Source organism: Mytilus edulis, chromosome 4 (assembly GCF_963676685.1).
Source record: "Mytilus edulis chromosome 4, xbMytEdul2.2, whole genome shotgun sequence".
Classification (NCBI taxonomy): Eukaryota; Metazoa; Mollusca; class Bivalvia; order Mytilida; family Mytilidae; genus Mytilus; species Mytilus edulis.
The window spans coordinates 3,157,874-3,171,743 of record NC_092347.1 but is presented as its reverse complement, the minus strand read 5'-3'; the positions used below and the strand labels follow the sequence as shown (position 1 = coordinate 3,171,743).

Genomic DNA, 13,870 nt, shown 5'->3' with positions numbered 1-13,870 from the left:
CATTGTTCACTTCCTCCCCAGTAATTCTTTATCAAAGATATTTATTTATTTTGGAATTTTGAAATGAAAAAGCTAAGAAATCTTAGTTTTGTTAGTATTCTCTAGGTTATCTCGTCTTCATTCTCTGACATATTCTAGTCTGCCTTTTCATAAAATAGTGTATTTTTTTTAATGTTCTATCGAACTTTCGAAAAAAAATACCTGATAACCGTTCAGACAAAAAAAATTATGTTGACAAAATCTTACAGATACAGCAAGTGATTCTTAATAGCTATAAGATACATTTTAAAATACAACTTTTAAATCTTACGGGAAACTATTCCAAGCTTAAAATTTTCACTGTAACCTCGCTCTAACTTATCCCCTATCCCCCCCCCCCCCAAAAAAAGAAAAGAAAACCAAACAATCAAACAAACAAATCCGCAATACTATTGTCATTCTTATAGTCATCACTCAATTGTTCAAAAACAAATGTGTTTTAAGCTGCCAAAGACATTTTTATTTTATGGGTTATTGTTGAAGGTCTTACGATGACGTATGGTTGTTAACACATACTTCCTTCGGTTTCTTATGGAAATTTGTCCATTGACAACAAACATACCACATCATATACTTTATATAAGTATTGTATAAATTACAACGTATTTTCATGATCTTGCAAAATGATCGTAATCCTGAAAAACGTTAACATATTTTCTTATCTTAAAAGGGGACAAGAAGGGTTCCATTAACAGGCCAATAAATAAGATTACAGTTAATTTAAAAAAAAAATAGGGGTAAGTTTCTCTCATAATAACAGTAAACAGATTCACAACAATGTCAATTTCAAGAAAGTAGACAACAGTTAATTAGTCAATAACAGTACAGCATCAATGATATAAAATATATGACACTTTTAACTAAAATATAAAGGCACAGAACCAGGACATAGGAGCACAGAACCAGGACCGTTTTTCTTATCACCAGCAAGGGACAGGACAATTCCGTTTAACGAACTTGCACGACTTTTTCAATATAATATTGTTGTAATATACTTTGCATGGTACTTATGACGCATCAGAGAAAAATTAAGCAACAAAACAGTCGTTTTATTGCCGTTCTGATACAATGTAAACAAACCCACCAGCACAGAATCAGGACCCACCAGCACCCGTCAGGACCGAATCACCAGCACAGTACGTTCTCTCGCAGGACAACCATACCCACCGTGAATTGTTATGAGTCCTTTCTACTATGTTTACAAGTGAGCACAACTTATGATATCTGATATCTGTATGATATATATTGAAATCAAATAATGTACAGTTATCTTAACGTATATTGTAGTGAATATTGTAAGTGCAGAATCCTGTTCCACAAATTTCATTTGTCGTAAAGATTTGTCTTCAGTCGACCCCAGTCAGTGTCAATGTTTAGATGTTACACGAGATATTAGACATAATTAACTTTATCTTTTGTATCTCAAGTTCGTTAGGATATATATGTATAGCGGAAAATAAAGTTAAAGGATATTGTTAACTTCTTTTCTCTCTTTTTTTTATCATGAGAATATATAATTCTGTTTTTGATTAAATGTAGGTCCTCAGTAGAATAAAGGCAACAGTAGTATACCGATGTTCAAACTCATAAATTCATGGACAAAAAACAAAATCGGGGTAACAAACTAAAACTGAGGGAAACGCATTAAATATAAGAGGAGAACAACGACACAACACTACAATGTAACACACATAGAAACGGACCAAGCAACAGACAAAATCCCACGAGAATAACAAATATAACATCAAAACCAAATACATGAATTTGGGATAGACAAGTACCGTGACACGTCTTATCGCAATGTGAATTTACACTAAAAAATAAGAGAAAACAAACGACGCAACGTTAAAATGTAACACATACAGAAACGAACTATAATATAACAATGGCCATATTCCTGACTTGGTACCGGACATTTTTAAAGAAACAAATGGCGGGTTGAACCTGGTTTTGTGGCATGCCAAACCTCCCCTTTTATAGCCATGTGAAATATAACATTAAGATGACAACTCAACACCACAGGACTACAATATAAATAAATTGGAGATTACAATTGACAAATAAACACACGAACAACAGCCAACAAAAGGCAACAAGTTGAAAATTTTAATACGCCAGAAGTGCATTTTATCCACACAAGATCTACTAGTGATGCCCAGATACAAAAGTTTGAAAGCCAAAACAAGCACAAAGTCGAATAGCATCGAGGACCAAAAGATCAAAAAAGTTGTGCCAAAAACGGCCAGGGTTTTCTGTTAGTTACCAGAACATCCTTATCATTTAGAATAATTTATACTTTTGCAAACAATACATTTATAAAATTAATAAACAAAAGCTTTACATGATAGAACTGAAATATTAACTAATTACAGGAAACAACTGAAATACATTACATAACCAGACATTTTCAACACAATATGTAGACACATCCGAATATGTTTAAACCTCAACGCAAATGGACGTCAAATTTGAAATTGTAAAAAATGACAAAAAAATGATGACGTCATTTGAATTTGTAAAACAGATCATCAAAAAATGAAAAATGACGTCATTTGAATGAATAAGATGGAACTAGGACTGACCCAAGATTACATTTGAACTAAATAATGATAGTGCACTTAATAACAATGCATATTTCAATATTTATTAATAGCAAACTAAGGCAGCAATTAACTATATTATAAAGCTATGTCCGGTTTGTTTTGAATCTCACTTCAAACGTAAAATATCGTACTGATTACGTTGAACAAAATGAAATCTAATAAATGAATGCGGTGATTGATATTATTTACCATAACACATAAATATAATAGCAAAGAAGTCAACACATTGACAAAATCCGATGAGAATTACAAATATAACATTAAACATTTAAACTAAATACATGAATTTGGGATAGACAAGTACCGTAACACGTCTTATAGTAATGCGAATTCACACTCAGCAAACAGTCACAATCGGGAATAATTCACGTTTGGTAATTAAAAGATTAGACGACATAATGACAAACAACAATCTACCATGTGGTAAAAATGTCCTAAGCTAGTTTGGTCAAAGATACATCGTATGGATCCACCAATTCGTGATGGTGTTCATAAAATTTACGGAGTGTCAATTTTAATCTGTCCTCCTCATAAATATCATGCAATGAAATTTCGTTCGTTTTTCATCAAGTTCAAAATATGTTTTGACAGATCGGAGCAGATATCTGAATTATTTCATGCAATAATAACAATTGACTTTTGTCAAAATAATTCGTTAGCTTTCACTGTTTTTGACAAATCTGCAGATTCAGTATCTACATGTATATTTATGAGACTTATACAAATTAATGTAATGTGTAAATTGTGAGGCGTTATGTCTAAAACGATCCGTTCATGTAAATACATGGATTCTATTAACAATGCAGCGATACCACAAATCTATCTTTTTATGTTATGTACACTAATACACTGACTCTTTGCAGATATAAAGCAACAACGACACATTATCTAACGGTTTGATCTCTGCCGTGATGGAACGGCCTGCCATTAAATTTTAGATTTAGATATTTTGACCACGTTAAATGCTTTGTAATTGTCGATAACAACTATTTCATTTGAAAGTTTTATTATCGTATGTGTGGTCGTTGCCACTGCTGGTAGACGTTTTGTCCCCGAGGATACCACCAACCCAGTAGTCAGCACTTCGATGTTGACATGAATATGAATATTATGGTCATTTTTAAAATTTACTGTTTGCAAAAGTATAAATTATTCTAAGAATTTTCATATTCCAGGCATAGAGTAACTTAGCCGTGTTTGGCACAACGTTTTGGAATTGTGGGTCCTCAATGCTTTACAATTTTGTACTTGTTTTGGCTACCTAACTATTTTGATCTGAGAATCACTGGTGAGTCTTATGAAGACGAAGCCTGGTACCTTTGATAACTATTGTTAGCATACATGTAGTTTGTATTTAACTCGTACGCTTAGATACATTAGTTTTGGTAACCGTTGAGTAGTCCTGCTTAGCAATATAATAGTAATAATTACACAGAAGGCGTCATCGCTACTCACGTATTGTGTTAATTGACTGATATAACTGAAGTGACGCATGAAACACTTTTCATATCAATAATTTATTTCACAGGGATCATGTCAAATACAAATATTTCAAACGTTCATTTATCATTCAGTAAATACACATATCAAACAAGTCAAATTCTTTCACATGGCTAAGCTCATTTACGCTATACACTATAACACATACCATTCAAACATTTTACTCGATCATACTCATACAATATTGACACTTTAAATTAATCATGTATTCTCCAACTGAAAAAAACTTATCTAGTGACATTTGCATAGGCATGCCGACCTATGTTTCCATACAGAATAAAACCGATTTATCAAAGATATGACTTGAATGAAATTTACACATTTTAAAGAATTGGATGTGTTAATGTCCGTTTTTCTTTTCAGAGAAAGAATATAAATAATGGATTCATGTACCGACATTAACACATTCACAATGGGAGGGTACTTCAACGGCAGCAAAAGTTACTGGAGGATAATGTGGTAAATGGTCATCCCAAATCAATAACCATTGGTGACGATACATCTGTACACATGTATTTCTACCACAAGTTGCATTTTCTCTGAAATTACACAAAATCAATATGTTTAAGCAGATCAAATTTAACAGAGCAATCTGTGTAAAGCTAGAAATAAATAAATACTTTAACACATTTTTAACACCGAAAATAACTTTAAATCTGTTTCATAGCCTGTAACATCTCGGACTGTTTGTTTTATTTTTTACACACCTCCATTAATCCTTAGGGAGTGTACATGAATCCGCTGTACCCTTGCAGTCAATCAAGGGATGCGTCTACACTGGCGGAATCTCAAAGTACATACATATGCTATAATCTGAATTTAGTGCTTCATAAAACTCCTTTTATAAATCGATGTTTTTAAAGCCAATCTTATCAAGTCGTTCATAAAATATTTCAATTGATTTTCGTCATCAAAACTCTGTACAGTTTTTTTTACGAGGAAATGTGATTTCCTTTACCTTTGATGCTATTGCTGTGGCATTTCCCATGAAGTACATCCACTTATATAAGAGTGCAGAATGGTATTATGGTTTTGTACTTTAAAGTAACTGTTAGCCAAAACGAGTGTTCTTTGTTACAATATAATATTGTTTCGTGTTCGATTTTGTCACTTGTCTTTTACTCTTTATAACAGATTATTTTTTATTCAAAATTTATCACTATAATGTATGGAGAAAATCGGAGAAAAATCTGGATTCACAATCATTTTTGTTTTGTCATCTACTTGACCAAAATTATTTTTCTTCATCAAAATGGTGATAAAAATATTTCTTGGAAAAAAACCATACCTCTCCCCCAAGTGAAATGTTCGTTCCCTCAGGTTGACAATTTGGTATGAGTGGCAGATTTTTAAGGTCTTTCCTCTCCGCGAGGAAAGACCTTATTGTTTTTCTCCTGTTTTTTTTTTTTTTTTTTTTTTTTTTTTTTTTTTCATCCAGCATTTGTTTAACATGGCCTCCCCTTGTTTCTATTGGAGTTATCAAGACCACATATGGACCATCGGTAGACCTCATCATGAAGTATTACCAGATGAGGCTGTGTAGGATTTGATCATCCCCTTTAGAAGTTATCTCCCTTTAAATGGTTTTTTTCGACATGGCGCCCCCTCGTTGTTTTTGAAGATATCATGACCTTATTTGGACAATAGTTAGATCTCATCATGATGTGTTACCATATGAGGCTGCTAAGGATTTCATCATTCCCTATGAGAGTTATGTCCCCTTGAAGCAATTTCTTTCTTTTACATTTTTCTGAAAAAGTATTCAAGATAGAATCGATTTGAAAACGGCAACATGTACAGGACCAGATGGCAATGTTAATTAACATATACAATCATTTTGTTGTTAAGCCTTATAAGGAGTTATTTCCCTTGAAAAAATATAAACAATTTTTGAAAAATTGTATCTCGAGAACCGGAAGTTGTAAAGACTTGGGACCTACACCAATAATCTTAAGTTCATGTGACCTTTAATTTGCACCCAAGGTCAAAGGTCACCGAGTGCAAAAAAAAATTACGCTGCAATTTCAAGCTTTCATATTAAGAAAACGATAAGAGTTTACTGCATACTTACAGCGTATAAAATGTTCCTCTGGACGAGCTCTACATTTTATACACTGACCTCAAAAGAGTCCGACTGTCTGTTCAAAAGTTACAACGGGATGATTCTTAAAAGTATAGTATTGTGTGTATATCTTTTTAAAGGTAACAGATATCAACCTACTATAAACTGCAAAGATGATCAGTAGTTCAAGACCTTCAATTTGAGGTCAATGTCAGGTCATGATGAAATTTCACCTTGACCTTCACATTTTACTATGACCTTGACCTTGTAATATTTGAAAGGTCAAGTGGTCCTGAGTTGAATGGTGATAGTCCCATGTCTCTACGACTTCCGGTTCTCAAGTTTTGTATTGCATCATATATTTGATGATTAATTGTGACCTTGATGAACTTTGAAATTGTCCCAATTCTTTTTCTATAATATTGTCCTTCAACTGTAGATCATTTACCATTTAACAGATTTGAGATATCTATTGTCGTTTTAGAGATAATGCAGTTTGAAGTTTTTCGAGCGGAGGCATGTATTTTTGAATCATCAAGAGCTTACCACTTAAAATGTTTTAGAAATTGAAGAGGTTAACATAGTTATATGTTTGACCAAATACCAAAAATATTCCATGGAAAAAAACACCAAAAAATCAATTTGAAATTTTCAAGTTTTGCATTGACTTTGTAAGTTTCATAACTTCTATTTATATAATTGATATTGCATCATTATTTGCACTTTGTCAAATGGGGTCATCTGATATATCAAATTGAAGTTCTTAATAAACTCTACTTAAAAATGAAAATTTTAAACCCCCTTTTCATCCCAGGTGGACGGGTGGGGTCATTTAGTGCAAACATTCAAATTTCTCAGATGGTAAGGTTGTCGCATATCAAATGAAAGAACATAAAGCGTACATTTCAAATTTCAAATTGACGTCTCTCAAAAATGAGTTGGATGGGGTCATTGAGTGCAAAAGATAAATTTTCTTTTAAGATAGGGTTGTTGTATATCAAATGAAAGGTGATGATGTGTACATTTGAAATATCAAATTCCCGACCCCCAAAAATTAGTTGGATAGGGTTATTAAGTGCAAAAATCAAACTTTCTAGAACATGGGGTTGTCGCATATCAAATGAAAGCTCATATACTCTATGTTACATATATCATAAATCTGATCTCAAAAATGTAGTCGGATGAGGTCATTTAGTGTTAAAAGCGAAAAGTTTCAGAAGGTATGCTTGTCGTATATCAAACGAAAGGTCGTCCAAAGTACATTACTAAAACATCACTTTTACAGGAAAGACCTTTCAATTGTTTTACAAACAATTGAGATACTAGTTGTTGTTGTTGTTTGTGTAGAGCTGTACATATTATATATACATCTGTCTACTGTTTAAGACAGTGTATTTCCCAACTCATGCGGTATGCAAGAGCTCGCAGCTCTACTCAGACTTTGTAAAACGTCACAAGTGACTGAGTAGAAAGTTTTATGAACAAAAGGGTATAATATCAAAGAATGTCTCGTCTTTTTAAAAAAAAACTCATAGGAAGATACCAAGACCTTCTGGATAAATTACCATATCAACTTCACAATTTATACACGATGGTCTCAAAGTATAGATTCAAATACTGACTTATTTTTTCATCTTACTAACGTTTCATAGTTTTATTTGATGTGCTATGGTAAATGTTTACATTATTGTCTTTCCTTTTTTCTAATGTACTTTGTCTATACGTCTTTTTGTTTATCTTTGTTGATGACTTTACCTGTTTTTATAGTGACTAGGACGATAACACAATGTTGAATGCTGTACCCCTATTTTGACATTTTTATTTATTAAGTCTGTTCGTTCTGTTCACACATAGTTGTAAATATAATGGAATGTTATTATGCAACGGTAATACTAGTGGGAGTTTAAGCTAGCTATAAAACCAGGTTTAATGTTCTACAAAAAGAAATGCCTGTAACAAGTCAGGAATATGACAGTTCTAATCCCATCCGTTTGATGTGTTTGAGCTTTTTGTTTTGCCATTTGCTTAAGGACTTTCCGTTTATATTTTTCCTCGGAGTTCGTTTTTTTGTTATTTCACTTTCAATATCTAGATGGCTTTGGATAACGTCTATGTGGTTTTGGTTGTGTTGAGTTTATTTTTCAGTCACCAATTACCCCGTCTGTATCTATTCATAACTACTTTTGTTATTTTACTACCCAAATACTTCAAAACCTTTAAAACAAGTGCGTGTTTCTTTTTTTATTTTTTTTTAACCAGACACTAGGTCTTGATGGATAATTTGACATGCAGTCGTATTTGAATCAGACTAACATATAAAAGCTAAAGCAGAAATACTGCTCATGTCAGTTTTAGCATACTTACGGACATTTTCCAGTAGGAACAAACTGGAAAGCATTTTCAAAATGGACGACCTTTAAATTTCTATTGTTGGATACAGTTGTGTTTATAACTTCATATGCAAATTCCCTATTAATATAAAAAAAAAATTTTTTTTAAAAAGAAACGGTTATTCACAGTCTTCAATATAAGCCCAGGAATTTACATCAAAATGATGTTGAATAAAAAGTGAACTTATCTCCTGCGCCACTTAGAAAACACAAAATTTTCAAATTAAACTGTCACATCAATTATATTATGTTAGTTCTCAGATGCCACATGGTTTCTTTCTAAATTTATAGGTGACAATTGCAAGAAGAGATAAAAATAAATACACAATACCAATCAAGAAATGTATCTTTTTTTCTTTATATGAGATTTTGATTTTTTTTACAAAATTTATTTTTTTCAATAAATTGCAAGATTAAAATATTAAAAAAAAAACATATTGAAAAATAATTGGGTTTTCAAATTAATCTTAAAAGTCAGGATAAACAACATCAAAGGATATTTCCAAAATAAGAATTAAACACCAAAAATTAAAAAAAAGGGGGAGGGTCAACCCCACATGTGCCTGTGCATTTTCCTAAATTTTGAAAGTTTAAAAATTTTGTGTTTTAAACATCTATTTGTTGTAATAATATCAGTCGCCTTATCAGTATGAAATGATAGATTTATAGCCCTTCTTATCAATTTTGTAATTGAGAGAAGATATGAAATTTTCACTTTCTTGTGCATGGATGTGGGGCTGTATTATTTGTTACAAACAAGTCAAAGCTGTGAAAACATACATCTGCTGGTGTGGTTCAAGGTTCAAATTGTATCTTGCATAAATTTTCATACTTATAAATCAAAAGATTAATATGTCTGAGGTAGGGATCTACGTGAATGACCGAAAGAATTTGAATAGTTTATTTTCAAAAATGTATTTTGTTACTAAAGGAGATGTATATGAGGGTGAAATTAACAGCAACAGTTATTGCCATGTGGATAAGATTAGATGTCAATGACTCAGTAAACCAACAATTTTAAATACACCAAAAACAGATGCAGTATACTCATTTCGGCAAAACCACCAGTAAAATGTAGTTAAACTGCCAGTGTGTTTCCTCAATCGGTCGTTATTCGAATAGTGTAAAATTAAATCATTGCACCATGAAACACATAAACAACATTTGCACTATGAAGATTTTTATAACAGACTGCAACAAAGAACTTAAAGATGATAAATCATCATTGATATAGATATCAACAATGAACTTCTGGTGTCAAAGAAATACAAGGCAGACAGTTGATATTGAAATAAAGCATTCGTGCATAATGTTCGTCATGCAGGAGAACATCTTTACCATGACCAATGTGGATATCAATTTTCAATAGACCAATAAAAGAGAGAGAAGTAAAAGTACATAAATATTATAAAAGGCTAATAACAACTCTATATTCATTCTAAGAAAGAAAAAAAAGGTCAATTTACTTTCGGTTGCCACTTTTGACAAACGCTGCTTGAATATTTATTCAACCACAACTTTCTTACACTTGAATTATGGGTTAGTAAATGCAGTGAATATTTATAGCATTCTTATATCTTACAAAATAAAACTTCAGTCGTTAATTGAAGGCGAAATATTCCAATTACAAACAAGTTTAACATGGACATACCATGTACCCATGAACATTGCTTAAATTCCACATCATTGTTTTTCTGTACATATATTTGAGAATATGCATCAAATTATCAAATTTGGATATAGTAGGTGTTTATCGATAATAGCGCCCATTGTCTCCATTTAGGCCGGTACATTGGAATAAAACGTCAAATATCATACAGTCGTTGATACAAGGTATTGTAATACAAGGTAATTGTTAACTCAACATTCTTAAAATATGCAAATAAAAGTGTACTTTGATAGTTTTTCACATTTTTTACACGAATATATACATATATTAATATAGTTATATCAGAAACGATTTATGTGTTTGTAATTGATATAATATATTATCGCAACTATACATATATTAATAACGTTCTTTCAGGTTTATACAATTTATACAGTTGGGACTAATATATTGCAATCTCGCCATTAAACGCAATACATGGTAGTAAATTCTACTTGTACATATCGTTGCAGGTTTAATGTTATCCCGATTAAAAACATACTTCCAGCGTTAAAAAAAGTTAAACATATGCAAATAATTTTATGCATATTGCAAATTCAATTAAAATCAGTTCAAATAAAAGTATGCAATACAGTGAAACATAAGCTCTTTACAGCTTTTAAAACTGACAGCAACCATTTGTTTTGTAGAAAATTATTAAATGACTTACGTTTGGCAACAAGAATCAAGCACAGTTTTGCTGTTCGGAACAATATTTCCAACATAACTTGTTTCATGAGTTCTTCGGGTACCCTCAGGTTTAATCACAGGTAATTTTGAAAGATCATTGGAATTAATTAACAATCCAGGAAACATAGTTCTAACAACTTCACTCATTGGTTTAGGTTCTGTTGTTGAATGATCGGAATGATTGTGATCTGAACAGTTACAGTTAGGTTTCTTCCACCATCCGTGATGTTTTCTCCACCATCCCTGGTGAGAGCAGTAGGAAATACCATACACACAGCTTAATAGCAGGAGCAGTAATCTCTGGTAGTTCGCCATGTCGTTGATCCTAGAAGTAGATCACAACATTACATTTTTCAAGGGTATTTTATAGGAAAACACCACTAAATTAACATTTTGACATTAAAAAAGATAAAGATAAAATCAATGTTTAACTATGCAAATATATAAGTGTTGATTAACTATATGTGGTTTTGGTCTTTAAATAAATGAATTGAAAATGAAATTGAGGATATCGTAATATTACAAACATGATATAACAATGACAGAATTATAAAAAAAAAAGGATCCCTTGAGGTATTTTAAAAGTCCAAACGTAACGGACATAAGATAGAAAGAGTTAGGCTAAATTAAAAGTAAGTCGATCACCTTTGCAAAGTGAAGAAAACAAAAGACCTCCTTATGAGTACTGACATTTTTATTTAATGTTCAAGTTAACATTTCCCGTCTGTATGTTTATTTTTGAAGTCGTACAGGTTATTTTATGAATGGATATAAGACACACATTAATAACCCCCCATTCAGTATTTATGTCAAAAAGTTTCATTGTTTAAACAAAGAATTATTTATTTCTTGTCAGTATCTATATGATATAGAAGTTAATGTCTTGTATGTCTCTTTTTACCTGTGGTGCGTCTTTCCACCTGTAAAAAGTACAGACTTGCATTTTTTTTAAATCTTAAAATTGAAAACTCATCAATAATTAAGATGTGGTTTTAAAACAATGATTGGTCTATTGCTATATAAACAATCATGATTGCTTAATAATGATGACAACGCAAGTAAATTAAAGCAGACTGAAATAACATAAATAGGTGAAGTGAAAACGAAAGGTTACTATATCTAAGTCAGGTTACGTTAGTTCAGAAATGTCATTTGAGATATCAATTTTGTTTCACAAAAATGTCATTGTCGTTATCAAACATTGTCAAATATGACCAATTTCTATGACACATTTGATAGGATTAACTATGCACAGCAACCTAAGCCGAAATAATATTATATCCATCTCATATTGTATGAGACACATGCATCTTTCGAAAAATAGATGTTGCCCACAACTAGATATCAGTCACGGGAAGATAATCAATTTAAACGTTTTGTATTTTTAAAAGAACTTCCTACAAATGCAAAGAATCTGAAGCCTCAAAGCAAATGTTGAAAATAATTCAACCATGGTTTAACTGATATCTGACAGGCTTTTATATTTCATTCATATTGTTAAGGTTATTTAAAAGACGGTTAGGAGATTTTATTCATCGGCAATCATATCACATCTTCTTATTTTCATACCATATCAATTTTAAATATTTGAATTCAAGAAATTCAATTATTGGTCTCGGAACATTTTCATTGTGCTTCATAAAATTTAAGGCTATACATCTTAAAGGATCTTACCTATTATATATAACTTTTAAGGAGTGGCGAAAGATACCAAAGGGACAGTCAAATAGTTATCAAAGGTACCATGCTTATAATTTAATACGTCAGACGCGCGTTTTGTCTACATAAGACTCATCAGTGACGCTCAGATGAAAATAGTTATGAATCCAAACAAGTACAAAGTTGAAGTCCATCGAGAATCCAAAATTCCCAAAAGTTGTGCCAAATACGTCTTAGATAATATATGCATGGGATAAGAAAATCCTAAGTATTTAAAAAAAAACAACATATTTTTGTAAACAGGAAATTTTTGAAACAAAATGACCATATAATTGATATTCATGTCAACACCAAAGTGCTGACTACTAGGCTGAAGATACCCTCGGGGACGAAACGGCAACCAGCAGTGACATCGACTCAGTGGTGTAAATAGTTATCAAAGGTACCATGCTTATATTTAATAAGCCATACGCGTGTTTCGTCTACAAAAGACTCATCAGTGACGCTCAGATCAAAATAGTTTTAAAGCCACACAAGTACAAAGTTGAAGAGCATTGAGGAACCAAAATTTCAAACAGTTAGGTAATCTATGCATGGGATAAGAAAATCAAACTCATAGATCGAAAATGAACCCACAACTCCATGACTAAAAAAGAAAAAGACAAACAGACAAATATTAGTACAGAAGACACAACATAGAAAACTAAAGACTACGCAACACGAACCCCACCAAAAACTGGGGGAGGGGGGCAGCATAGTGGCTACATTTCTTGACGTACAAAGAAGATTAAGGAAATATAATACAGCATTTATACATTTTTAGACTAGATACTCTGAAACCTATTTAGCCCAAGTTTTGAAAGTAATTCATCAGTTTGAAAGGAGATTTTTTTTAAAGAAAGCAAACTAGATGCACAAATTGTGAAAAAAAGTTGTCTTTAAAGGACAAAAATTCCTTAAAGACCAAACAGCCTATTTATTTCTACCACTGATTTTTCCTTAAAATTTTGTGTGACGGCATTTCATGATTTGAGGAACTAAATTTGATGAAAAAAATTGGGGGTCACCGACTTAGTTTTGTCGCTATAGCAACCTCAGTTTCGTGTTTTCCCGAATATTATCATAATATTTGCTTGTTATATAAACTCTCTAAAAAATCCTTTATATCAAACCTACAAGCATAATTCTTGTTTCACGTTAAACAGTAGATTTGTATCTATCAAATACAGGTTCAAAAGTTTAAGACTCATATTGTTTTGATCTTTAAAAATATGATTTA

At 31.8% G+C, this 13,870-nt stretch overlaps 1 protein-coding gene across 1 annotated transcript; it reads right to left on the bottom strand.

Annotated features, from left to right (window-relative positions):
- Nucleotides 1–4,162: 4,162 nt before the first annotated feature.
- Nucleotides 4,163–11,253, bottom strand: LOC139518360 (uncharacterized). Its single transcript, XM_071309915.1, has 3 exons — nucleotides 10,913–11,253; nucleotides 8,569–8,673; nucleotides 4,163–4,681 (listed from the first exon to the last, which is right to left on the bottom strand). The coding sequence occupies exons 1-3, from the start codon at nucleotides 11,245–11,247 to the stop codon at nucleotides 4,528–4,530; spliced, it is 594 nt and encodes a 197-aa protein (XP_071166016.1). The 5' UTR covers nucleotides 11,248–11,253; the 3' UTR covers nucleotides 4,163–4,527.
- Between the last annotated feature and the right edge of the window lie 2,617 nt (nucleotides 11,254–13,870).

Coding starts and splice junctions, on each gene's coding strand:
- LOC139518360 (XM_071309915.1), bottom strand. CDS start 11,247: ATGGCGAACTACCAGAGATTACTGCTCCTGCTATTAAGCTGTGTGTAT. Junction 8,674..10,912: donor CTTGATTCTTGTTGCCAAAC/GTAAGTCATTTA, acceptor TTATATTAATAG/GGAATTTGCATATGAAGTTA. Junction 4,682..8,568: donor GTTCCTACTGGAAAATGTCC/GTAAGTATGCTA, acceptor GTGTAATTTCAG/AGAAAATGCAACTTGTGGTA.